The sequence below is a fragment of the Ailuropoda melanoleuca genome, chromosome 2 (genome assembly GCF_002007445.2).
Source record: "Ailuropoda melanoleuca isolate Jingjing chromosome 2, ASM200744v2, whole genome shotgun sequence".
In the NCBI taxonomy this organism is placed as follows: Eukaryota; Metazoa; Chordata; class Mammalia; order Carnivora; family Ursidae; genus Ailuropoda; species Ailuropoda melanoleuca.
In genome coordinates this window covers 10,667,692-10,695,338 of record NC_048219.1, presented here as the reverse complement: position 1 = coordinate 10,695,338, position 27,647 = coordinate 10,667,692, and the positions used below count along the sequence as shown (strand labels likewise).

Here is a 27,647-nt window from a genome sequence, read left to right as displayed (position 1 = left end):
GACACATCAACCCCACCGTCCACAGGAACAAACAGATCCGGAGAATTAAGTGACCTGCCCACAGTTATATAAGCAGGCAGGGGCAGAGCCCGAATCACAGTCCAGGTGTCTTGACTCCCACAGTCCAGTGCTCTTTCTACTACACCTACAAGTGACAACTGGAGTCAAGTTATTTCAGGCCTAAAAGGGGCAAAAGTACAAACTAACATGTAATGAGGAAACACATGCAAACAGTGATGCAAATGAACAGAGAGGCAGGAAAGGAAGCACACCTGAGGGCTGCCGAGTCACAGAGCTAGAGAGGAACCTTAGGGCTCCAAGTCTCCTCTCCCAGAAAAGCAAACTATTAGGGGCTCCTGGATGGCTCAGTCAGTTGAGCGTCCTACTCTTGGTTTCGGCTCAGGGTCATGAGATTGGGCTCCTTGCGCAGCAAGGAGGCTGTTCGAGACTCTCTCTCTCTCCCTCCCTCTCTTCCCCTCCCCTCAGACTCCCAGGCTCTTTCTCGCTCTCAAATAAATAAAATCTTAAAAAAAAAAGGGGGGGGGGAAACTACTGAGACATGAATGATACACAGGAAATGAGAGGCAAGGGCTATTCCTTGCCCCAGCCTCCCTACTGCACCTGTTGCTATCAGCTGGGGTTCCCCAAGCAGAGCAGCGAGGAGCCCTAGGAGGAGGATGGTAGCAGAGCGCAGCTCAGACTGTGGTAACCTGAGAGACAGCTGAAGCTCAGAGTTTGCAATAACCACACACGTTACCAACCCTGGCACTGCCCTAAACTTGGAGGGTGTCCTGCTAAGACAAGCGCTCTGAGGAAGTGTGGCCCGCATAAAGGGGTGAGCAGTGCTAGGTGGCTCTCACCCCCACTGCCTGGGTAAACACTGGGAGGCTGTGTCAATAAGAACTTTGGTCTCTGGGGCCAGGCTCTTTATCCATTGGCAACCAATTGCCCCCTCCGGCTGCTTCCTCCTTCACTGGATTTGGCCTGCCTAGGTTTCCAGAGATTTGCTTATACTCCCACTTGGGATGTGGAGCCACCATGGGAGAAATGGTTGTTTTATTTATTTTTTATTTTTATTATTATTTTTAAGTAAGCTCTATACCCAACAGGAGGCTGGAACTTACGACCCCAAAACAGAGTCACATGCTCTACTGACTGAGGCAGCCAGGTGCCCCAAGAAATGGTTGTTTTAGATAGGAGAAAAAAATATTTTTCTTCAGACCCCAAACCAACATGTGGCTCAAATGGCCAGCCCATTATTCCCAGTTCAACAAGCTGTGTGACTGGAGATTTTGGAAAGGGGGGGAAATGGGAGTGTAGACCCTCGCTTGGGCTAATGTATGAAACGAGGGAGGACTTTTCTATGGGTTTCCCTCTTCCCACTACAAATATGTTTCTTATTCTTAGGCTGGCGTTAGACTGAATGGAGCAATACTGGGTGAGAGATGGGAGAGCAGAAGGAGATGGGGAAGGCAGTAGAAAGCCCACTGCAGAAAGAGATGCACGGGATTAACAGGGACATCACAGCACTGTGGTGCTGTAATGGGGGGTGAGGGTAGGAGAGACAGCATGTGTGATCAAGGGGAGGCGCCGGGGGGGGGGCTTCAGCTATATTGGTACTGTTTTCTTAGAAGAAAAGGCTGGTAGTGGGTACTTGAATGTTCATTCTATTACTTTTTATACTTCTGTGTGTGTGTCTGAAATATTTTACACGCAATGTATTTAAAAATACTCCAGAATTAGGAAACGAGTTCCATTCTCCATTCTACCACTACTTCGCTGGGTGACCCTGGAAAAGTCATTTCACCTCAGTTTATATATCTATAAAATGGACGACAATGTCTCCAAATTTTGCCACCATAATTCTCCTTTATCATTTTCCCACCATGTTTCACATTCTGATAAACAATCTGGCAAAAAAATAAAACAATTGCATTTATTGATGTTCGAACCCATTTTGTTTATTTATTATTATTTCTAAGAAGGCCTGAGCCCAACAGGCCACGAGTTCGCCGGCAAGGAAAGGCTGGCTGACAGGGGACCGACTGCAAATGGGCAGATCAAGCCAGGTTGTCAGGGAGTCTACTGTACAGCATGGCCCCATTTTAACTAATTAAAATATTAGGTCTGGGGCGCCTGGGTGGCACAGCGGTTAAGCGTCTGCCTTCGGCTCAGGGCATGATCCCGGCGTTGTGGGATCGAGCCCCACATCAGGCTCCTCTGCTGTGAGCCTGCTTCTTCCTCTCCCACTCCCCCTGCTTGTGTTCCCTCTCTCGCTGGCTGTCTCTATCTCTGTCGAATAAATAAATAAAATTAAAAATAAAATAAAATAAAATATTAGGTCAGAACTTCTGATCAAGGTTCTCAAAGTCTCAAAATGACCACAAAACATTCATTACATTCTAGCCAAGAGCAAGGAAGCCTAACTTACTTAGTCTAAATACACGTGTAACTTCCTAGGTTAGGTGTTGGTGAATATAAAAAAAAAGCTCAGCTCTCACATCCCTGTTGTTGTCTCTGTAGATACCCCTAGTTATACAGCACTTCACTAAGCGACATCTTCCTATGAATCAAGTCAGGAAGGTGCCTGAAAGTCCTTAGAGAGCCTCACCCTTCCTAACCCATCTTCAGTGAGAGAAAATCCCAGACCTAATTTTTTAATGCACAACCTTAGAATGCTAGTTTCAAGAAAATTGGAGCAAACTGGGAGCCAGACCTAAACCTGGTCATTCCTCAGAGCGTAATATTTTATGCCTGCCTTGACAGACTTGAAAATAATGAAAGCTGGGATGCCTGGGTGGCTCAGTCAGTTAAGCATCTGCCTTCGGGTCAGATTCTGATCCCAGGGTCCTGGGATCAAGTCCCGCATCGGGCTTCTTGCTCAGAGGGGAGCTGGCTTCTTCCTCTGCCTCTGCCCCTCCCCTGCTTGTGCACACTCTCTCTCTCTTTCTCTCTCTCTCTCATTCTCTGACAAATAAATAAAATCTTTAAAAAAAAGAATGAAATTGGGCGCCTGGGTGGCACAGCGGTTAAGTGTCTGCCTTCAGCTCAGGGCATGATCCCGGCGTTGTGGGGTCGAGCCCCGCATCAGGCTCTTCTGCTGTGAGCCTGCTTCTTCCTCTCCCACTCCCCCTGCTTGTGTTCCCTCTCTCGCTGGGTGTCTCTATCTCTGTCGAATAAATAAATAAAATCTTTAAAAAATTAAAAAAAACAAAATTAAAAAAAAATAAAAATAAAAAAAAGAATGAAAGTAATATGGCATCATAGCAAAAGTTACTATTCATTGACAGTCAGTGCTATCTCCCTTATCCCCCCAACTTCCACTATGAAATAGGCACTATTATCTTCCTTTATTTTTTTTAAAGATTTTATTTATTTGAGAGAGAGTAAGAGAGAAAGCATGCACGAGGAAGGGGGTAGAGGGAGAGGAAGAAAGACAAGCAGACTCCCTGCTGAGTAGGGAGCTCAATGTAGGGCTCAATCCCAGGACCCTGGGATCATGACCTGAGCCGAAGGCAGGCACTTAACTGACTGAGCCACCCAGGCACCCCTCTCTTCCTTTTAAAGAAGAGAAAACAGGGGTGCCTGGGTGGTGCAGTCAGTTAAGCACCCGGCTCTTGGTTTCGGCTCAGGTCATGATCTCAGGGTTGTGAGATCAAGCCCTGCATCTGGCTCCAGGCTCTGGGCTCCATATTCAGTAGCAGTCTGCTTGAGATTCTCTCTCCCTCTCCCTCTGCCCCTCCCCCCTGCACAAGCACTCTCTCTCTAAAATAAATAAATAAATCTTTAAAACTCAAGAAAGAAAGAAGACAAAACAAGGCTTAGAAAGGCTAGGGACTTGCTTAAGAACACACAGCAGCTAAGTGACGAAGGGCTTCAAACCAAGACATCAAAGTTCATTTTCTTGCTTCAACACCAAGCTGCTTCTCTAATGAGAATCCTCTCTGCTGACAGTGGAGCCTATCACTGGCCTAAATAGGTTATGAGAAGCCCTAAAGCCATCTAGAGCAAAGGAAGGAATTTGTCTCATCCTGGAAGCAAATAAGAGCTTGTCAATTCAAAGAGCAAATACTGCACTTCGAAGGGGCAACAGCTCCTGGAGGTGTAGGTGGTAAAGAAGCTTGATGCTTTAAAAAAGGTCTCTGTGGTTCTGTAATCATTACAACGACATGATTATTGCAACAAATAAACTTTCTGCCCTGGGAATCAGACTACCTTGTAGCCAGCAGAAACAAGGACCACAGATTTGCTGATATTTCAAAATAAGCTGTTATGAGCTAATCAAAACTTCTCTGGACAATGTTGTTTCATTGTTTTATTATATGAGATATTAGGTACTGAGAGAAAATTTCTAAAAGAACATAAGGGAGAAGTCAGATACGATAGTTTTTCTCCCAAATTTCAACACATTTTCTTCCACAGCTGAAAAAATCCCCATGATCCTACAAACCCAGTGTGGCTTCTGAGATGCCACCTGTTCTGGGGTTTAAGTCTCAGGAAGCAGGAGCAGCATCACCTCAACTCAAAGATCACATCATCTAGAGTCTATTCTAAGCGGCCACCCAATTCTCGGTGAATACTCACAGAGTGAGAGCAGCTCTACTTGTAAAGGACGACATCCAGTCCATTTTACAAAAGAAAAAATCTAAGGGAAAGTGACTTGCCTGGTCAGTTAAGAGTCAGAGCTGGGGGGCGCCTGGGTGGCACAGCGGTTAAGCGTCTGCCTTCGGCTCAGGGCGTGATCCCAGCATTATGGGATCGAGCCCCACATCAGGTTCCTGTGCTATGAGCCTGCTTCTTCCTCTCCCACTCCCCCTGCTTGTGTTCCCTCTCTCGCTGGCTGTCTCTATCTCTGTCAATAAATAAATAAAATATTAAAAAAAAAAAAAAGAGTCAGAGCTGGGGCTTGCATTTCCCATGCCCCTCTCCCAGGTCAGTGCTTTTTCCATTCCAACATTTACAGTTTCCTTGGCATAGTGTTGTGAACCTAACTAGACAAAGATCAAACTCTATTCCTTATCATCAAGATACAAGCAAAACTAGACTTGAGGAAAAAAGCAGCCCTTCGGCATCCTTGAAAGGCAGGGGAAATCAGGCGTCGGCTGAATGGGAGAAACTAGGGAAGGCAGGGTGGACCTCTGCAGTTCAAAGGCAGACCCACCAGGGGCCCGGAGTAAGGAGGGAACAGAATGGACTTACATCTCTGCATCTGCTTGCTGTACTCGGACATGTTATCTGGGCGGATGGAGCGCAGGAATTTAATGTAGTCGTCACTGTGGTACTTGGTCATCTCCTCAGCATTGGCTTTGTGAGGGCGCTAGAGGGCAGAGGGGAGAAAGGACGCGTTATTCCCGAACCACGGCCAGTGGTCACTCAGTATCTGCCCAGCACTGAACTAGGTGCTGTAAAGGTTGAAAAGCAATTGCTGGGTAGATTAAGGCTCCAGAAACTTCTGATCTCATTAGGCACAGAAGATTATCAAAGGAGAGTCAGTATCAGGAGACCCCGACTGCAACCCCGGCTCTGCTGCTCAGGCAAGGCTATCTAGTGAGCCTCAATTTTCTCATTTCCTAAACGGGGGTAACTTCTACCTCACAGGGATCGTGAGAACTGCACGAGATGTTAAATCTCCTTGTACGTTGTGAAGAGCTTTACCAACTCTTACTTCTTTTTAAGTATAACAATATATAGTTATGAGCCACATGGCTCCAAGAGTTCGAGAAAAAGGGGTGACTAACAATAATTGAAACAGGAAATTTTTTATAAATCATCATCACACCAACGATTCTGATCATACCCTCCCTACTGAAGCTTCCTTGACATGGTAATTTCCAGATTCTCCTAACATTCTGATTCATCTTTCCCTCTTTTTAAAAATTCTCTTCTCGGGACACCTGGTGGCTCAGTTGGTTAAGTGTCTGCCTTCGGCTCGGATCATAATCCCGGCGTCCTGGGAACAAGCCCGGTACTGGGCTCCCTGCTCTGCAAGGGGCCTGCTTCTCCCTCTCCCTCTGCCTGATGCTCTCCCTGCTTATGCTCTCTCTCTGTCAAATAAATAAATAAAATCTCTAAAAAAAAAAAAATGAGCCTTTCTCACCATTTCAAATTAAAAAAAAAAGCAGCTTCTGCCTTCAGCTCAGGTCATGATCTTAGGGTCCTGGGATCATATCAGGCTCTGTGCTCAGCTGGGAGTCTGTTTCTCTGTCGCCCTCGGCCCCACCCCCTTCTCGTGCTCACTCTTTCTCAAATAAATAAATAAATAAAATCTTAAAAAAAAAAAAAAGAATTAAAAAACTTCTCTTCTCTTCCTCTCATCCCTTAAAGGTAGGTCTCCTTCTAAGATGACCCTCTGTTTTTCTAGCTACCAATACCTTCCCAGTTTATAAAGCATTTTCAGTACACACCCAACATTGTTTACCCTGAGCCAGGCACTGTATGCTATTTTGTGATCCTTACAACAACCTCTTAAACTCCATACAGTTAGTACCCTCACTTTGGCCACGGGGAGGTTAAGTAATTTGCACAAGGCTGCACAGCTGGTAAACCGGACTAGGAACCCAGAGGTCTGGCTGCAGGCACTAGTTGACTCTTGTTTCATCCTCACTTAATATAAGGAGGAACGTAAGACTAAAAGATGGAGACTGTTTTATATAACACACCCATAGTGAAAGAAGAAGACTTGTCTCCAAATACTAAGTTGTTTTTACTATATAAAAACATATTAAAAACCCTTTACCCTCATGGCAATGTTGCGGACGGAGCTTCGACTACCCCTTCTACATAGGTACCTGCCCAGACTCACTCCATCTTGATTTCTGCTCTGAGCTCCACATTCACAATTCCAACAGCTTCTCAGCCAGCTCTACCTGTGAACCCTAACGGCACTTCAAATTCAACTGGATCTAACGATTCATAGAGAGCCCAGAGGCATTCAAATTTAACTTCACTTCCAGACTTCTCTTTTACTATTTTAGTTAATGACACCAACATCCACTCAGGCTGAGAACCTAAGTGTAATACTTAACTCCGCCCTTTCTTGACTTCCATTTCAATCCACTGCCAATCCCCTTCATTATACCTCCTTCATAATCTTGACTGCATCCACCGCCTTATTTCTCCTATGTTCTTCTTTCCCAGGGTTCCCATCCTCACCACCACCCACCAGTTGCTCAAGACAAGCCACCCTTAATTCTGCACTCCAGACCTACTACATTCAACAAAGACAAAGCCCATCTCAAAAGCTGCCTCTTTTACGAAGTAAAAGCAAATCTTGCTCTAAGAATCTATCTTCATCCCAGGCCACAAAGTTCCAAAATATATGACCTCACAGTCAAAAATCACAAAACATGCAGGGGCGCCTGGGTGGCTCAGTAGGTTAAGCGTCTGCCTTCGGCTCAGCTCAAGATCTCATGGTCCTGGGATGGAGCTCAGCGGGGAGTCTGCTTGTTCCTCTCCCTCTCCTGCTATCCCTCCCCTCTGCTTGTGTTTCTCTCTCCCCATCTCTCTCTCCCCCCTCTCTCAAATAAGTAAATAAAATCATTTTAAAAAATCACAAAACATGCAAGGAAACAAAGCACTAAGAGTCAGAGCTCACAGAAACAACGAATAGCAGAAAGAGATTTAGAGACCTTGGATATATGTTTAAATTTTAAAAAAAAACTGCATTATATTTCTATATACCAGTAAACAATCTACATGTAAAATTTATAAAAGATATAGTTCATGAGAGCATTAAAAAGAGATACTTGGGGAAAAAATCTAAGGAATGATGTGCATGACCTTACGGAGAAATTTATAAAATTTTAAACTGATAGCCAAAATCTCAACACCCATCAACAGCTGAATGGATAACCTGTGCTATATTCTACAGTAAAATACTATACAGCAATTAATATGAACAAGCTACAAGAAACAGATATTGTATAATTCCACTTATATCAAGTTTCGCAAAACTGAACTATATTATATTAGGGATGTATATTTAGGTAATTAAATTGTGATGAAGAGGAGCAATTAATAGAAAAATCAGGATTCTGGTTACCTCCGCAGCAAGAGAAGCAGCTGTGGTCAGGAAGGGGCATAGGCAGAGTTCTACTTCTTGCACTAGCTGGTGTTTACAAGCATGTTTAGTGTTTATCAATTTGCTAAATTGCACATATATTTTATACACTTTACTGTACATGTATTATATTTTACAATAAAGAAGCTAAAAGAAGCCTTTGTAGAAGACATTTAAAAAGACTTAATTAGGGGTGCGTAGGTGTCTCCGCTGGTTGATCCCAGGGTCCTGGGGTCGAGCTCCACCTCAGGCTCCCTGCTCAGCAGGGAGTCTGCTTCTCCTTCTGCCTCTGTCTTCCCCCACTCAAATGAATAAATTAAATCTTTAAAAAAATAAAAAATAAAGACTCAATTAAAAAAATAAATAAAAGGTCCTAAATAAATGGAGATACTGACATGTTCATGGACTCAAAGACTAAACAGTCTCAAAATACCAATTCTCCCCAAGATGCTGTAAAGATTCAATATAATTACAAACAAAATCCCAGCAGATTTGTTTGTAGTAATTGATGAGTGAGTTCTAAAATTTATATAGAAGTACAAAGGGCAAATAGCAAGTCACTTTTTTTTTTTTTTTTAAGAACAAAGTGGGAGGACTTGTGCTACTAGATATCAAGACCTACTGAAAAGCCATTATTAGGCCACTGGGTATTGGCATATGGGTCAATAAACAGACCAAGTCAACAGCACACAGAGCCCAGAAACAGACCCACACACAGTGCCTGGCACAGATCAGGTGTTTTAAGTATTTGTGGAATGAATGAATATGGACATCTCATACATAAAGGAGCTGGCACTTAGATCAGTGGGGAAACAACACACTTTTCAGTAAATCAGCTGCAATATGGGAGAAAAATTTCAGTGGATTTCTACCTCAAACCATATTAAAAAATCAATTATAGATGTTGTAAATACAATATGTGAAGGGAAACCTATAAAGCTCTTTTTTTTTTTTTAATTTTTTAAGTGAACTCTCTGCCCAACATGAGGCTTGAACTCATGACCCGAGACCAAGGGCCACATGCTCTACTGATGGAGTCAGCCAGGTGCCCCCCTATAAAGCTTTTAAAAGATGAACTCAGGAGAATAACCTTAAGACTTGGGAAGGATTTTCTTTTCTTTTCTTTCTTTCTTTGTTTTGTTTTGTTTTAAGTGATCTCCACATCCAACGTGGGGCTCAAACTCACAATCTGGAGATGAAGAGTTGCAGGCTCTTCCGACTAAGCTAACCAGGTGCCCGCAAGGGAAGGATTTCTTAAGACACAAAAGCCCTCATAAAGGAAACAATTAATAAATATGACTATATTAAAATCAAGAGGGGTGCCTGGGTGGCACAGTGGTTAAGCATCCGTCTTCAGCTCAGGGCGTGATCCCAGCGTTATGGGATCGAGCCCCACATCAGGCTCCTCCGCTATGAGCCTGCTTCTTCCTCTCCCACTCCCCCTGCTTGTGTTCCCTCTCTTGCTGGCTGTCTCTATCTCTGTCAAATAAAAAAATAAAATCTTTAAAAAAAAAATCAAGAATTTCTGTTCATTAAAGATACATTAGAGTGAAAAGACAAAACCAGAATAATTACAGCAGGGCGCCTGGGTGGTGCAGTTGGTTAAGCGTCTGACTCTTGGTTTTGGCTCAGGTAGTGATCTCAGAGTCGTGGGATCCAGACCTACATCAGGCTCCATACTCAGCGCAGATTCTGCTTAAAGATTCTCTCTCTCTCCCTCTGCTCCTCCCTGCCGTGTACTCTCTCTCTAAAATAAATAATCTTCTTTTTTAAAATAAATACTCTTTTTTAAAAAAGATATTTAGAGCAATACACTGATACTGGACTATTTTTACTAAAATAAAAAACTACAGGGGCGCCTAGGTGGCTCAGTCGTTAAGCGTCTGCCTTCGGCTAAGGGCATGATCCCAGGCCCTGCATCAGGCTCCCTGCTCTGCTGGGAGCCTGCTTCTTCCTCTCCTACTCCCCTTGCTTGTGTCCCTCTCTCACTGGCTGGCTGTCTCTCTCTCTCTGTCAAATAAATAAAATCTTTAAAAAGTAAAAAATAAAATAAAATAAAATAAAATAAAATAAAATAAAATAAAATAAAATAAAATAAAAAACTACAAATTGGTAGGGAAAAGAAAGTTAAACAACCCAAAAAAGGAAAATGGGCAAAAGAAAAGACATTTCACAGTAGAGGGCATACAAACAGTTAATAAACATACAATGAGACGCTCATTTTCACTGGTCATTAGCAAAATGCAAATCAAGACCACAATGACATACTATTTATACTCATTTGGTCAGCAAAATTAAAAGTCTAATTCCAAGTACAGGAAAGGATATGAATCAAGGTATCGCTCTTTTTTTTTTTTTTAAGATTTTATTTTAAGCAATCTGCACATTCAACGTGGGGTTTGAACTCATAACCCCAAGATCAAGAGCCGCACAACTCCACCAACTGAGCCAGCCAGGTGCCCCTCAAGGTATCACTTACACACTGCAGTGGGAGTACAAATTCATTTGACCACAATGAAAAGCAATGTGACATGTAATGTTCACATACCCTAGAGTCCAGCAGTTCTAGTACTAGAACAGCCAAAAGAAAGGTTTTTTTAAATTTTTAAAAGATTTTATTTATTTGACAGAGAGAGAGGCAGCGAGAGAGGGAACACAAGCAGGAGGAGTGGGAGAGGAAGAAGCAGGCTTCCCACTGAGCAGGGAGCCTGATGTGGGGCTCGATCCCAAAACACTCGGATCATGACCTGAGCCAAAGGCAGACACTTAACGACTGAGCCACCCAGGGGCCCCCAAAAGAAACTTTTGCATGTATGCACCAAGAGACAGTTACAAGAATACTCAGGCAATTAAGATCATAGGAGAAGGGATAAATTGAAGTATAATGACAATAAAATATTATTCAGCAGAGAAAAATGGGAGAACAATAGCTATATGCAGAAAGGTAGATGGATTTTACCAACACAATATTATGTGATAAAAGCAAGTCACGGGGGCACCTGGCTGGCTCAGCTTGAAGAACACGCAACTTTTTTTTTTTTTTTTTTTTTAAGATTTTACTTATTTATCTGAGAGAGAGAGACAGAGAGAGAGGATGGGTGGGGGGGAAGGGCAAAGAACAAGGGACAGGGGAAAAAGACTCCCCACTGAGCGTAGAGCCTGATACAGGGCTCAATCTCAGGACACCGGGTTCATGACCCAAGCTGAAGTCAGACCCTTAACTGACTGAGCCACCCAGGTGTCCCGGAAGAGCATGCAACTTTTGGTCACGGGGTCATGAGTTCGAGCCCTACGTTGGGTGTGGAGATTACCAAAAATAAATAAATAAACTTTAAAAAGGGAAGGGGGTGCCTGGGTGGCTTTTTTAAAAAGTTCAAAAACAAGAGAATAATTACTATATATTGTTTAGGCATATACACACAGGATAAACATTTTTTAAAAAGCAAGAGAATAATAAACACAAAATTTAGAAGAGTGATTAGGGTGTAGGAATATGGATGTCCACAGCACCATTAAAATATTTAATAAATGAATAAACAAACCATAAAATACATATTTTAAAAAGAAGATCAAAAATGGAACTTCTTTTGATGCTTATGAGCCAAAGATAATGTTTATTCCAATTCCGTGTATCTAAGGTCTGATTAAAACAAAAACAGGCAATCAAATAGGAAAACGGGTAAAAGGCTTGAAAAGGGACTTTAATAAGGAAACCTGAATGGCTAATAAACATACAAAAAGTTTCTCAATCTCCCTTGGAATCAAGGAAATACAAATCAAAACAACAGTAAAATATCATTTCATGCCAAGCTAAACTGAAAAAAAATTAAATATGACAAAATCAAGTGTTGACAAGGACTTAGAGCAACTGCAATTCTTCGACATTGCTGGCAACTGGACACCATTCTGACATTAATAAGGGTAAATATGTGCATACATCCTGTAGTATATTCTTTCAATGAAACAGAGTGAAAATAAATCCAGCTATGTGCATCAACAGGTATGACTCTTCAGGAACATGTTGAGCAAAAAAGGCAAGTCACATAATAAATACTGTACGACTTCATTTATATAACACTCAAGCATGTAAAACTAGACATGTATTGTTTAAGAAATCATACTGGTAAAATTATCTTTAAAAAGCAAGGAAATAATAAGCCCCAAACACAGGGCAGAGGTTAACTCTGGGGAAGAGAGCAGATAGGATCAGGGAAGGATTATAGGGGCTTTAGCAGTCATAGCAATGTTTGTTTTCTTAACTAGGTGGTATTAATTGTATTGTGATTCTTTATACCTTCCACATATTTTATAAAAATTCTTTCATATCTACTCAATATTTTATAAAAACATTTTTTAAAAAAAGCACAAAAGAACAGAAGGCGATGAATAAGAAGCCTGGGAATATACAAAATTAGCATCCAAGGCAAGGAAGAGAGCAGAATTGTTGATTATGTAAATAGGAAGGTTCCTGGATGAAAAATGAGGATATAGATTCTGGGAGAGATTAATTAGATGTGTGGAGGCAGAATTGGGGGAGGGACCAACTGTGTGAAAGACTTCAACATGTCCTCTTCAGGTATAGAGACAGAATAGAGCAACTTTTTTTTTAAGATTTTATTTTTAAGTAATCTCTGCATCCAACATAGGGCTCAAACTTACAACCTCGAGATCAAGAGTCACATGCTCTACCAACTGAGCCAGCCAGGCACCCAGAATACAGCAACTTCTGTAAGAAGTCTAAGGAGCTTCTTCCAGGACTGACTCTGAAAAGCCATCAATTTCAGGACAGATATTAAAATGGCCATCTGTGCTTTGGGGAAGGAATACTAGGATCACAGCCCAGAGAAAGGAGAAGATATAGAAGGGATGAATGCACAGAAACCCTGCTGGGGAAGAGGATCAAAGGTTCATACTCAATGGAGAGGTAGGGCCAGAGAAGAAAACAGATCACATTAAACAGAACAAGTCTAGAGATTTAAGAAAGAGATTATACTGGAATTTTGCTTTAGAAGTTTACAATGATACCTACAGATGAAGAAATTTCCGATAAGGTATTATTATCTCTATGACAGCCACTATCAGATGCTTCCCAAAGAGCAATCCTCTCCCTTCTTGTTAACAGATCTCAATTTGGTTGGGTGTTAATGTACTCAGCCAAAGGAATCAAATGTGATTAGGCTAAGCCAATTGCTGGTGAATGGCCTAAGGATGGCAAATGACCCAATGAGATTTAAGGGGGAATCTGCTGGGAAACTTATGGGAAGGGTTTTTCTCTTTAATAAAAAAGGGAGCGTGGGGTAGGGATAGTGGAGAATGATCCATTTGCCTCCGGTTCCCTTCTTCTTTGTATTCTGTTGTACGAACACAAGATACTTGGAGCTGAGACAGCTATCAAGGGATTTCAAGGCAAAAAACAAAAGGATAAAATCAAATAAGCTGGGGTGCCTGGGTGGCTCAGTCGGTTAAGTGTCCAGCTCTTGATTTCGGCTCAGGTCATGATCTCAAGGGTCACAAGATTGGACTTGCGTTGGGTTCCACACTACTCAGGGCATCCGCTTGAGATTCTCTGTCTCCCTCTCCCTTTGCCTCCCCCTGCTCTTTCTAAAATAAATAAAATACATCTTTAAAAAAAATCAATAAGCTAAGGATGGCTGAGCAGGAGGACAGAATAAGCCTGGGTCCCTCATGACATTACCAAACATTCCTGAGACTGTCTACTTCTAGGCTTCTTTTTTTTTTTTTAAAGATTTTATTTATTTGACAGAGATAGAGACAGCCAGCGAGAGAGGGAACACAAGCAGGGGGAGTGGGAGAGGAAGAAGCAGGCTCATAGCAGAGGAGCCTGATGTGGGGCTCGATCCCACAACGCTGGGATCACGCCCTGAGCCGAAGGCAGACGCTTAACCGCTGCGCCACCCAGGCGCCCCTACTTCTAGGCTTCTTATTAAAATATTGCTTAGGGGGGGCACGTGCGTGGCTCAGTTGGTTAAGTGTCTGACTCCTGATCTGAGCTAAGGCCTGGACCTAAGCGTTGTGAATTCAAGCCCCACGTTGGGCTCCACACTGGGCATGGAGCCTACTTAAAAATATACATATATTGCTTAGGAAGAGGGAATAGGACAAATGGACACATAAAGACTCTGGAACCAGAGAGATCTGGATTGGAGTCTTAGCTCATCTGTAAATAGCTATGTGACTTTGAACACGTTAATTATCCTCTCTGACCTTGTTTTCTCATCCATAAATTAGGGTTGCTATGAGGATTACACGAAATAACAGGTAGCCCTGGCCTCCCACCTAAGCAATCTTCAATAAATGTTAGTTTATTTTTCCTCTCACCTGAAGATAGGATCCATTTTTTAATATCTCAATATCACTCATGGAGGTTAACATAGTCCCTGGGGTATATCAAGTATTCAACAAAAATCTATTGAATGAAAGAAAGAGGGCTTAAGGTGACTTTGAAGATGAGTAAAATATGACTGGGCAGAGTAAATAATCCTCTCAGTCAGATAGTGTGGAAAGAGGCAAAATCTGATGTGGCTGACTTAGAGGATTCTGAGAGGGGAGTGGCAGGGAAGGAGGCAGGCTGGGGCCAGATCAGCATGGTAGAGATGTGTACGAGGCAGCTCTGGAAGGTCTTGGTGCTCGCTATTCAGCATTCAGGTATCCTCTCTTTATCTAAATGCTTAGTCTGCTCCCTAGAGTCCCTCAACACCTCTGTCTTGCTATCTTTTACGTTTTTCATTCCCAGATGCCTTTCACGCCTGAAAAAGCTCTCTGGTCCCAATGTCTGTCTGCTCCTCTACCTCTCCTCCTTGCTTCCCCAGCTGCCTCCAGTGGCCCTAGGGACATAACAGGGCCATCTGGGACAGAAGACTCATCTCCTTTCAGTCTCTGGAATGGTGAGGAAGGATACTGCTGTTGCTAGGTTACTTAAGCTGCCGGCACAGACTTTAACCACAGAATCTTAGGCTCTAACCACAAGGCAACATGGGACCCGAGCCCTTCTTTATTTTCTCATTTGGACCTTTGCAACAACCTCCTAACTAGCTTCCCTGCTTCTACAACGCATGCCTGGGGGCCCTGACTGGCTCAGTTGGTGCAGCATGTGACTTGATCTTCGGGTTGTAAGTTTCAGCCCCGCACTGGTGTACAGATTACTTCTCCCTCTCCCTCCCACCATCTCTCTCTCTTCCTAATAAATAAATAAAATCTTTTAAAAACAAATAAGTAAATGAATGAATGAATTAATTAATTGCATGCCTGTTTTTGTATCTCTTTGATTTAAAATCCATGACCTGGGGGTGCCTGGCTGGCTCAGTCAGTACAGCATGCAACTCTTGATCTTGGGGTTGTAAGTTCCAGCCCCACAGTGGTGTGGAGATTACTTAAAAAAAAAAAAAAATCTTTGTGGCACCTGGGTGGCACAGTCGGTTAAGCGTCCAACTCTTGGCTTCAGCTAAGGACATGATCTCAGGGTGTTGAGGTTAGACCCCACATTACATAATAATGTAGATTTCTAGATTCTCTTAAAAAACTGGTAGGTGGGGGCACCTGGCTGGCTCAGTTAAGTGTCTGCCTTTGGTTCAGGTCACAATCCCAGGGTCCTAGGATAGAGCCCTGCATCAGGCTCCCTGCTTAGTGGGGAGTCTGCTTCTCTCTCTCCCCCTGCTCGTGCTCTCTCTCTCTCTCAGATAAAAAAATGAAATCTCAAATAAATAAATAAAATTAAAACTGGTAGGTGGGCAAAAATCAGTTGGAACTGAGTTAAGCAGTTAGAAAGTCTATGCTCTCTAGTAATCAGAGACTTGTCTAGTTCAACACAATCCTGATCACTCTTTTTTTTAGGCATTGGATTTTTCTCATCCTGGCTCATCAGAATTGCTTATTACATAATACAGAATATCCAATCCTTGCTAACCTCTCCAGCTCTAGGTCCCCTCACTCTCACATGTGACCTTTACACTACAGCACTACCTGAACACCAAACTACTTACAGTTTCCCCAAATACACCATATTGTTCTCACCTCTTTGCCTTTTTGTCTACACTCTTCCCTTGGTCTAGAATGTCAGTCCCCTCCTGAACTCCAGGCTAAATTCTATCCAAACATTTAAAGAATTAATACCTATTCTTCGAAACTGTTTCAAAAAATAGAAATGGAAGGAAAACGTCCAAACTCATTTTATGAGGGCAGCATTACCTTGATCCCAAAATCAGACAAAGGCCCCACCAAAAAGGAGAATTACAGACCAATATCCCTGATGAACATGGATGTAAAAATTCCCACCAAAATACTAGCCAACAGGCTCCAACAGTACACTAAAAGGATTATTCACCACAACCAAGTGGGATTTATTCCTGGGCTGCAAGGTTGGTTCAACATCCACACATCAATGTGATACAAGAAGCATATGATCCGGGGCGCCTGGGTGGCGCAGTCGTTAAGCGTCTGCCTTCGGCTCAGGGCGTGATCCCGGAGTTATGCGATCGAGCCCCACATCAGGCTCCTCTGCTATGAGCCTGCTTCTTTCTCTCCCACTCCCCCTGCTTGTGTTCCCTCTCTCCCTGGCTGTCTCTATCTCTGTCAAATAAATAAATAAAATCTTAAAAAAAAAAAAAGCATATGATCCTCTCAATAGATGCAAAAAAACATTTGACAAAGTACAGCATCCTTTCTTGATTAAAACTCTTTACAGTGTAGGGATAGAGGGTACATACCTCAAAATCATAAAAGTCATCTATGAAAAACCCACAGTGAATATCATTCTCAATGGGGAAAAACTGAGAGCTTTTCCCCTAAGGTCAGGAACACGGCAGGGATGTCCACTATCACCACTGCTGTTCAGTACAGTACTAGAAGTCCCAGCCTCAGCAATCACACAACGAAAAGAAATAAAAGGCATCTGAATTGGCAAAGAAGAAGTCGAACTCTCACTTTTTGCAGATGATATGATACTTTATGTGGAAAACCCACAAGTCTCCACCCCAAAACTGCTAGAACTCATACAGGAATTCGGTAAAGTGGCAGGATATAAAATCAATGAATGGAATTCAGTTGCATTTCTATACACCAACAACAAGACAGAAGAAAGAGAAATTAAGGAGTCGGTCCCATTTACAATTGCACCAAAAACCATAAGATACCTAGGAATAAATCTAACCAAAGAGGCAAAGGATCTGTACTCAGAAAACTACAGAATACTCATGAAAGAAATTGAGGAAGAAACAAAGAAATGGAAAAACATTCCATGCTCATGGAAGAGAAGAACAAATATTGCGAAAATGTCTGTGCTACCTAGAGCAATGCAATCCTTATCAAAATACCATCAACTTTTTTCACAGAGTTGGAACAAATAATCCTACAATATGTATGGAACCAGAAAAAACCCCGAATAGCCAAAGGAATGTTGAAAAAGAAAACCAAAGCAGGAGGCATCAAATTCGGGACTTCAAGCTCTATTACAAAGCTGTAAACATCAAAACAGTATGGTACTGGCACAAAAACAAACACACAGATCAATGGAACAGAAGAGAAAACCCAGAAATGGACCCTCAACTCTATGGTCAACTAATCTTCAACAAAGCAGGAAAGAATATCCAATGGAAAAAAGACAGTCTCTTCAACAAACAGTGTTGGGAAAACTGGACAACCACATGCAGAAGAATGAAACTGGACCATTTCCTTACACCATATACAAAAATAGACTCAAAATAGATGAAAGACCTAAATGTGAGACATGAATCCATCAAAATCCTATAGGAGAACACAGGCAGCAACCCCTTCGACCTCGGCCACAGCAACTTCTTGCTAGACACGTCTCCAAAGGCAAGGGAAAGAAAGGCAAAAACGAACTATTGGGACTTCGTCAAGATAAAAAGTTTCTGCACAGCAAAGGAAACAGTCGACAAAACCAAAAGACAGCCAACAATGGGAGAAGATATTTGCAAATGATATATCAGATAAAGGGCTAGTATACAAAATCTATAAAGAACTTATCAAACCCAACAACCAAGAAACAAATAATCCAGTTAAGAAATGGGCAGAAGACATGAACAGACATTTCTGCAAAGAAGACATACAAATGGCCAACAGACACATGAAAAAGTACTCAACATCACCTGGCATCAAGGAAATACAAATCAAAACCACAATGAGATACCACTTCACATCAGTCAGAATGGCTAAAATTAACGAGTCAGGAAACGACAGATGCTGGCGAGGGTGCGGAGAAAGGCGAATCCTCCCACACTGTTGGTGGGAATGTAAGCTGGTGCAGCCACTCTAGAAATCAGTATGGAGGTTCCCCAAAAAGTTGAAAATACAGCTAACCTATGACCCAGCAATTGCACTACCGGGTATTTACCCCAAAGACACAAATGTAGTGATCCAAAGGGACACCTGCGCCCCAATGTTTATAGCGGCAATGTCCACCATAGTAAAACTATTGAAAGAGCCCAGATGTCCCTCGACAGATGAATGGATAAAGATGACGTGTAGACTGATGAATCACAGACCTGTACCCCTGACACAAATAATATATTATATGTTAATTTTAAAAGCCAAAATAAATAAATAAAATAAAATAAAATAAAATAATAAAATAAAATAAAATAAAATAAAATAAAATAAAATAAAATAAAATTCTGCTCAGATAGCGCTCCAGGAAACTTTCCAAGGCTCCCCTTCCTCCTTCACTTCTCATTATCTCTGCACCGTGTACATTCTTTAATTGTTGTACTTACAGACTGTAGTACAATTTATTTGTGTGCCTGTCAGTCTCCAGCACAAGAGTGAACCCTTTAAAAACAGAAATCTCTATCATTTACAGTGTCTGCCACATAATAGCCACTCGACACATTTGATGAATGAGTAGTTGAGAAAATGAGATGAATAATATATGACCAGAGCTTATGGGGTTAGGGAGTGGTGGGGCTCCCAGTAACTCACATAGATTTCCATTTTTCGGTAGAGACCATAGTTAAGTAGCAAATTGTGAGTCATGCGGATTCGGTGAGGCTTCATTGGGTGGCCTTGTCCATAGTAGTAATTTCCAACATCCCCTGAAGAAGAAAGAGTGACAGTTTCAGTGACACAGTTAGACACACACTCCCAGGAGAATCCAGGAATTTTTACAATCATCTCCTAGTCAAATTCTTTCTCTTTCATTCTAGTCTCCAAGATTCTCGAGGAGGAACAGTAACTCCAAAATAAAAAACACAAAACAAAACAGAAACAAACAAACAAAAAAAGCAGGGGGCCCTGGGGAGGTCAGCACTTAAGGATGTAAGTCTAGCCCACAGGCACTAGACAGTGTAAATGGTTCATCCCAAAGCTACGGGAGAATAGCAGGTAGTGGGGAAAGGATTCACTCCTACAACAGAAAAATAACCATTACTATTCAGAATTATTATAAGTCACAGTTCACCTCTTTCACATTATAACACTTTATGGAGTTAAAAAGCACATTTGAATTCATTTTCTTACTGGATCCTCAATAACCTGGTATTTGACAGAGAGAGAAACAGCCTTCGAGAGAGGGAACAGAAGCAGGGGGAGTGGGAGAGGAAGAAGCAGGCTCCCAGCAGAGCACGGAGCCCGATGCGGGGCTTGATCCCAGGACTCTGGGATCACACCCTGAGCCAAAGGCAGAGGCTTAACGACTGAGCCACACAGGCGCCCCATATAGTAATAGACTTCTAATTGGTTCCCTGCTTTCAACTCAAACTATCTGTCACACTACCCAGTTATTTTTCTAACACACAGTTTTAATAGCATCACTCCCCTGATCAAAAATCCTTAACGGCTCCCCATCTTTTACAGGATAAAGAACAACTTCACTGGCCTGGCACTCAACCCACAACACTCTCCCTCTCCTGCTCTCTCCCTCTCCCAGTTCTCTGCTCTAAACTGGAGTAGGCAAACTATGGCCCTTGGGCCAAATACTACTGGCTGCCTGTTTTTTGTAAATAAAATTGTATTGGAACACAGCCATGCCCTTTAAATTAAATATTGTCTATGGCTGCTTTCACATTATAATAGCAGAGTTGAGTAAACAGTCACCACAGAGCCGCACCCACACGGCACACAAGGCCAAAAATATTTACAATCTGGACCTTCATAGAAAATTTGCCAACCTCTGTTCTAAACACACTAGATGGTTATCAGCATCCTGAACATGGCATCATTCACCTTCACACCCAAGTAGCCTTGTTAAGACTGTTCCTTTGACCCGGAATGTCCTTCCTTTTCTGATGATGCTCACACTACAAAGCCCAGCTTAAGCGCCAAACAAATTCCTGATCAAATTAAACGGTCGTTTCCTCTCCATGCAATTTGTATGTATCACTTAATAAATTTTGTTTTGAGGGGCACCTGGGTACCTCAGATGGTTAAGCGTCTGCCTTCGGCTCAGGTCATGATCTCCAGGTCCTGGGATCAAGCCCCACAACGCATTGCATCGGGCTCCCTGCTCAGCAGGAAGTCTGCTTCTCCCTCTCCCTCCCCCCAACTCGTGCTCTTTCTCAAATGAATAAATAAAATCTTTATAAATAAATAAATAATAAATAAATACATTTTGTTTTGTGTCTGAATTACTTATATATCTATTTATATCCATAAGACTGGATGCTCCTTGAAGGCAAGGACAAATGCGCCCTGTACAACATAAAGATTCAAGGAATTGAACTGAGTGAGACTCTGAGAAGTTAAGTGACTATACAAGATCACAAACTAACAAGCGATGAAGGAGTCAACTCTTCTGACTCCAAATCCAGTATCCTAAAAGCTGCATTGGGTTTTCCAGGTACCTACTTCAGTTTGCACTTAATCTAGAGGGCTCTGTGATTCTCCTTGGAACAAAGTTCCTGGCACAAATATTCCAAAAATCAAGTCGGGGTGTCTGGCTGGCTCAGTCACTAGGGCATGCGACTCTTGATCTCAGGGCCATGAGTTTGAGACCCACCTTGGGCACAGAGGAAAGAAAAGAACAGAACAGAACGGAACGGAACGGAAAGGAAAGGAAAGGAAAGGAAAGGAAAGGAAAGGAAAGGAGAAGAGAAGAAAAGGAAGGGAAGAAAGAAAGAAAGAAAGGAAAGGAAAAGAACAAACCAAAACGAAAAAAACCCCAAACCAAACCAAACCAAACCAACAAAAACAAAACAAAACAAAACAAAAATCAAGAGAACTGCACACCCAAGGTTCTTTCCTCAGAAGTCCATCAGGTTGAAGCAGATCTTTGGGCACCAGTGAAAAGAAGTTCCCAACCTCTCACACATCGTGGTTTGGTGGTGTCAGTAACGGTCTTCATTCTAGGGAGTAATGCACTGTGGGGAATGCTCCATGCTCTTCGTCATAGACATGGCCAGGGACAATGGGACACTTCTAAACAGCTGGGTGTTTAGGATCTCACCCTCTTCTCTGTCTTTTCGATAGCCTTTACTTTTTAGAACAATTTTGGATTTATAGAAAAATTGCAAAGATAGTACAGAGAGTTCTCAGATACCCCACAGGCAGTTTCCCCTATTATCAGCATTCTACGTGATAAAATAAGTATTTGTTACAATTAATGAACCAGTATTGACTCAGTATCAACTAAAAGCCTATGCTTTTTTTTTTTTAAGATTTTATTTATTTATTTGACAGAGATAGAGACAGCCAGCGAGAGAGGGAACACAAGCAGGGGGAGTGGGAGAGGAAGAAGCAGGCTCATAGCAGAGGAGCCTGATGTGGGACTTGATCCCACAACGCCGGGATCATGCCCTGAGCCAAAGGCAGACGCTTAACCGCTGTGCCACCCAGGCGCCCCTAAAAGCCTATGCTTTATTCAAACTTCCTTAGTGTTTACTTAACGTCCTTTTACCCTCTTCTCTGAATCTTAGTGAGGCCTCTGAGGGCAAGAACTGTGCTCTCAGCTACAGCCCACAAGCCAGAGTGCAGTACTGGTGGCATTCAGTTGGGACCCTTGTCTCATACAGACACAGACTTTTGAGATGCAGTAGCAGAGAAGGCAGGAGGAAATTTTGTTTCCAGAGACCCTCAGTCCACCTTATCAGCCACGGGGATTGGCAGAATATGTTCTCAAGGCATTGGCTGAGACATGCAGATGCAAACCCAATTTGAAGGCAGACAGTAACATGACCACTACTGTTAATGTAATTGGATTCCTGGCTTACCCAAGTCTCTGGCCTGGGCCTTAATCCCGAGCAACTACCCGGCCTATCAAACCTGAATTCAGCCAAGGCTTAGACTTGGGGAACTAAGATAACTTATCTAGAAGGCTAGGGGAGTACCTGACGGTGGGGCCCAGAGGCACCATCCTTTTCTTAACAGCTTTTAATCCAGTTGCTGGAGACTTTTTAAAAGAAATAATCCTTTTTATTTAGATATTACCTTTATAGTTTAGAGAGCTTTTCCCACACTTCTCATAGCTTTTCAGTTTTATAGGAGAGTGACCTGAGGCCTACAGAGGTAAAGTGACTTGCCCCATACTGCAAAGCTTCTGAGGGGCAGAACTAAGTCTGGGTCCCAAGCTAGCGACCTCACCGCAAAACGCACAAGCGGTTTCTCAAGAAGTAAGAAGTCTCCTTTGTCTAAAAACGAAGGTCTTTCCAATTTTTCTCTTTTTAAACTGCGGTATAGAGATCACAACACTGTGCAAACTGATAATGGCTACAAAGTCACAGGCTCCAGCCTCGAATGGGCCCTCACCACTGCCCAGCAGTCCTTCCAAATTTATTTCCCTACCTCCCTCTTTCACAACAGCTACTTAACAACTATCTCTCTTTGAGATGCCGACTCTTCCAACTGCCCTCCTGCACTCACGGGAAAAGGAATATTCACTTACTTCATTTTGAAAACTCCCTCAACTTTCTCCCCATCCAACTTACCTACATTTGAACTTTTCCTTGCCTCTCATCATGAAGAAACTTCCCCTTGAAGGCTAGTGTCTCTCCCTGTGCTCTGGTTTCCATCTCACCTGGCCTCAGGAACCTCCATCATTACCAGCCCCTCTCTCCTGTTCAGCCACTCCCTCTGGCTATTTTCAATTCGGATTTTGAATATGCTCAACCCTCAACCACTATGTCTCCTTTTATAAACAACCCTTTCTCTCTGCCCCAACCAAGCTTCCTTTGAAAAGGGTTCATTCAAGCTGACATCTTCTCTTCACCCATCCACTCATTCTTCAATCTATTGCAATATAGCTTCACTTCCAAACTGTGCACAAGAAACAGTTCTTGCCAACACTTGGCCACTCCCTCCTTTTGGCTACTGTAACCCAAGACTTTCTGGTTCATGGGGTGCCTGGGTGGCTCAGTCAGTTAAGTGTCTGACTCTTGATCTCAGCTCAGGTCTTGATCTCACGGTCAGTCGTGAGTTAGAGCCCCGTGGTAGGCTCCATGCTGAGCGTGGAGCCTACTTAAAGAAAAAAACCTTCTGGTTCACTTACATTCCCCCTGTACAATTTAATCGGCAAGTATTTATTGAGAGCCCACTATGACCGAGGCACTGTTTCGGGGGCTGAGCATACAGAGCTAGATAAGGCACGATCCCATTCCCTAAGGAGATTACTGTCTAAGAAGAATGAACAAGTAAACAGGCAATTCCAATACACAGTGACAAGCGCTATGACAAGGGAGTACAGAGCCTGAAGGGCACTAGACTGTTGCTCAGTCCACTTCCTTAGAATTCCACCCGGGATCCTCATCTCTCACCACCCTATACAACTTCTTGGGTGATCACATCCTCTTCTGTTAACTAAAATTACCATCTGTACGCTGAAAACTACCAAAAATCTCTATCTTCTCATTTCTGTCTTTTAAACTGCAGACCTGAATGGCCAACAGCCTACTGGATGCCTCTACTTGGATATCCCCCAGTAGGGATATCCCTCAACAAGTATTTCTTAAAAATACAAAACTCGAAGTTATAACTGATGTAGCCTTCTCCTAACACATCAAACTGCCCAACCCAGGAGTTTGGGATCCTTGCCTTCTTCCTTACCCCCACATTTGTGTACTTAATTTCTGCCTTAGAGTGACAGTTCTAAGGTATAAATCTGATGATGTCACTAGCCTGCATAAAACTTCAATGATTCACAAGTGCACTCAGAATAAAGCTCAACTTCCTTAAGACAGTGTGTCCAGCCCTTCACAATCTGGTCCCCATTTACTTTTCCAGCCTCATCACTTGCAATCTTTCCTTCCACCCTATTCCCTGACCTTCTACGCTCTGCCCTCAAACCTATGCTCCAACCATACTGTACACATGCCTGCTGTCTTTCAAAAATGCTGTCCTCTCTCTTACCTCTGAACTTAGTGTCATCTTTGCCTTCCCTGGGCCTGGCTAATAACTCCTGTTCTTCAGGTCCTAATTGAGATGGCACCTCGACTAGATGCCTCTCCTCTGTGCTCCCAAAACACTCTGAGCTTTCCTTTATCCCAGCATGATACTGGAGAGCAATTCTCTGTCACTGCCCATCTCCCCCTCCACACTGAGAGGAAGATAAGTGACCTGATCAGCCCCATGGCCCCAGCACCCAAACGTCCCTAGTACAGAGTAAGTTGCTCCACAGGCTTCTGTTAAATGAAAAAGTCTGTTTTAACAGGTTGCATCTTTCTCCTTCCAAGCCCAGGGGCCCCATTTCCCAGCAGCAACTGCAGGCCCAGCTCAAAGACTGGGGGAGGGGAGGCTGGTGACAGGAGGTGGTGACTCCTGCAGGACTCTCACCAAAAAAGATGAGGAAGCAAAGGGGCAGAGGAAGACCTTTGTATTCTCGGCAGGAAAACACATCCTTGCACCCTTCTCCGCCAGATCCTGCCTCCCCCCTCAGACTCAGCCTCCCCCCCAGGAGTCCGACTCAAACTCTCCCCATCAAGCTTCCTGAAAATCCCCTCCCCAGCAAGTTACCCCAGGTCTCCCCAGAAGACCCCGAATCGGCCTCAGCCTCTTCTCACAGCCTCCACTTCCTTTCCTTTTCTCTGAGCCTCCTCCCTCAGCCTCGACCTCCTGCTCTCAGCCTCCTCCCCCTGCCTCCTCCTTCCCCCTGACCTTTTTCCTCTGAGCCTCCTCCCTCAGTCTCGACCTCCTTCCTCTCAGCCTCTTCCCTCTGCCCCGCTCTCCTTTCCTCTGAGCCTCCTCTCTCAGCCTCGTCCTCCTCGCAGCCTCCTCGCTCAGCCTTTCCCCAACGCCTCAGCCTCTCCCAGCCTCCCCGCTCGCATCTCCTCAGCCTCCCTCTCCCGGATCCGGCCCGGCCCCGCCCCCACCCCGCGCACGGTGCTCACCGTCGTAGTAGTAACAGACTTTCCTCCTAGTGCCCTGAGTCTGCGCCATCTTGCTCGCCTCCCGTCCCTCCCGTCAGTCGGTCCGTCCGGCCTCCTGCCCGCGGCTCCGCTCAGCGTCCGACCTAGGGGGGAGGGGGCGGGCCTCTAGCCCGCTCCGCCCGTCCCCTCCCGGGCTCACCTATAGCCGCGCAGCCCGGGCACGGCTCCAGCCAATCAGCTTGCGCAGGGACGGCCCGGAACTCGGCGGGGGGCAAGGGCAGCCCTGAAAGGCAGCCGAGGGCCCCCTGGGCCTGTACCAAGGTCTGCGACAGGGGGGTGGGGGAGCTGCCCGGGGACCGTACCATTAGTCCCGGGGGAAGAAAGCAGATCCGTGCACTTCACGGTCCCATTTCGGTGTTGGAAGCGTGCTTGGAGATCAGAAGCCAACTTTGTAATTTTGTAGAGACTCAACCGAGGCCTCCGGGGGTCGGGGGGGGGGGGAAGTGACTTGCACAAGGTCGCTCAGTTAATGACAGGGCTGACCGTGGATTAGAACGTGGCTTTGGAAGAGGGAGAAGTAAACTGACAAAGGAAAGAAAGCCTCTGTGGGCCAAGTACTGTGCAACAGCTTTAGCGACGTTTATCTCAATGATTGCTCACAGCAGCTCTGGAAGAGGCTTTTTATTCCCATTTTATGGATAACGATAATGAACTTCAGATCTTTGTGACCTGTTCAGAGTCACTCAATTAGTAATTAAATTCAACTTTCAGTACTACAGATTTTTTGAATGCCTATTGTGCAACAGAGACACTCTAAGGGTGGTGCAGAACCCGGTCTTTCTTACTGCGAAGCCTACTTCCCTGATGCTGTCACCCAGGAGGACTGAAGAGTGCCTTTACACAAGAGGAAACTGATTGTCCGCCTGTAGGAGAACTGGGTTTCTCAAGCTGTTGAAGCTATTAGCATTTGGAGCTGGATAATTCCTCACTGTAGGGGGCTGTCTTGTGCATTGTAGGACGTTTAGCAGCATCCTTGGCCTTTACTCGTTGGATGCCAATAGCACCCTCCACTCCCACCCCGGGTTGGGGTGACCAAAATTGTCTCCAGACATTGCAAAATTGTCCCTAGGGCAAAGGGCGTGTGTGTGTGTGTGTGTGTGTGTGTGTGTGTGTGTGTGTGTTTAATATCGCTCCCACCTTACCCTTGAGAACCACTACACTAAATTGATCAATCATCAACTGCGCATTATTGAAAGCTGAAAAACTGAAAGGCACTGCGATGGGCTATTAAAATAACAAAATACAACAGTATTACTGTTAAGTGAGTACTTACTATATGTGTGCCAAGTAACTTACAAACTCATAGTCCTATAGTTGATAGATACATTTTTATGCCTCTACAATTTGTTTACTTTTTAAGGTGCCTCCACTCTGGGTGTGAGCCACCTAACAGGAGGATTGAACTCACAACCCTGAGATTAATACCTGAGCTGAGATCAAGAGTTGGAAGCTTAACCAACTGAGCCACCCAGGTGCCCTGATACTTCTACAATTTAAAGAGTGCTTGGGCACTTGTGTTCCTCGCTTGAGAACTGCGTTTGGGCAACTAATTCTAAAAGTAACAGAAGATCTAAGACTAGGCAATTCTATTTAAAAAAAGCTGAAGGGCCAGGGAACAAACCCTGTTTCCAGCTCTGTGTTGCTGCTTCCTGGCTAATAACCTTTCTGGCCCCCACTTCCCTCTTTGCAAAATGGAGAGGATAAGAATACAAATTTCACCAACTCTATGGCTGCCACAGTATCCAAGTGAAGAGATGGGTGGGGATCAGACGAGGTCATGGGTGTGGCAGCATTTTATAAAATGCAGAACAGGAATCAGAAACTCAGATCCTGGGGCGCCTGGGTGGCACAGCGGTTAAGCGTCTGCCTTCGGCTCAGGGCGTGATCCCGGCGTTATGGGATAGCCCCACGTCAGGCTCCTCTGCTGTGAGCCTGCTTCTTCCTCTCCCACTCCCCCTGCTTGTGTTCCCTCTCTCGCTGGCTGTCTCTATCTCTGTCAAATAAATAAATAAAATCTTTAAAAAAAAAAAAAGAAAGAAAGAAACTCAGATCCTTCCAGAGGTGAGGCAGGTGGTATAAAAATAAGTGGATTTATATTAGTTTGATTCAGGTGCTTTGCAATATTTCTAAAATTGGATTCTTTTTCACTTTCATAAAGCAATATGCCTCTCCCCATCTTTCCTCAATCACACTGCCATCTGCAGGTATCTTTCATTTTCTCACTTTTTAACGGAAATAGAGGTGAAAAACATTTCAATTTCCTC

At 43.7% G+C, this 27,647-nt stretch overlaps 1 protein-coding gene across 3 annotated transcripts in view; it reads right to left on the bottom strand.

The window, feature by feature from the left end:
- HDAC1 (histone deacetylase 1) overlaps nucleotides 1–25,501 on the bottom strand; it is a 33,729-nt gene extending 8,228 nt beyond the window's left edge. Inside the window, exons 1-3 of one of the 3 annotated variants that reach the window (XM_019802459.2) lie at nucleotides 25,345–25,501; nucleotides 19,013–19,125; nucleotides 5,200–5,317 (exon numbers count right to left, since the gene is read on the bottom strand). In XM_019802459.2, coding sequence (XP_019658018.1) covers nucleotides 5,200–5,317; nucleotides 19,013–19,125; nucleotides 25,345–25,393 — 280 coding nt within the window. In that variant the 5' untranslated portion in view covers nucleotides 25,394–25,501. The remainder of the gene's footprint in view (nucleotides 1–5,199; nucleotides 5,318–19,012; nucleotides 19,126–25,344) is intronic. The other 2 variants (XM_002921865.4, XM_034648484.1) reach the window with 2 other exon arrangements.
- Between the last annotated feature and the right edge of the window lie 2,146 nt (nucleotides 25,502–27,647).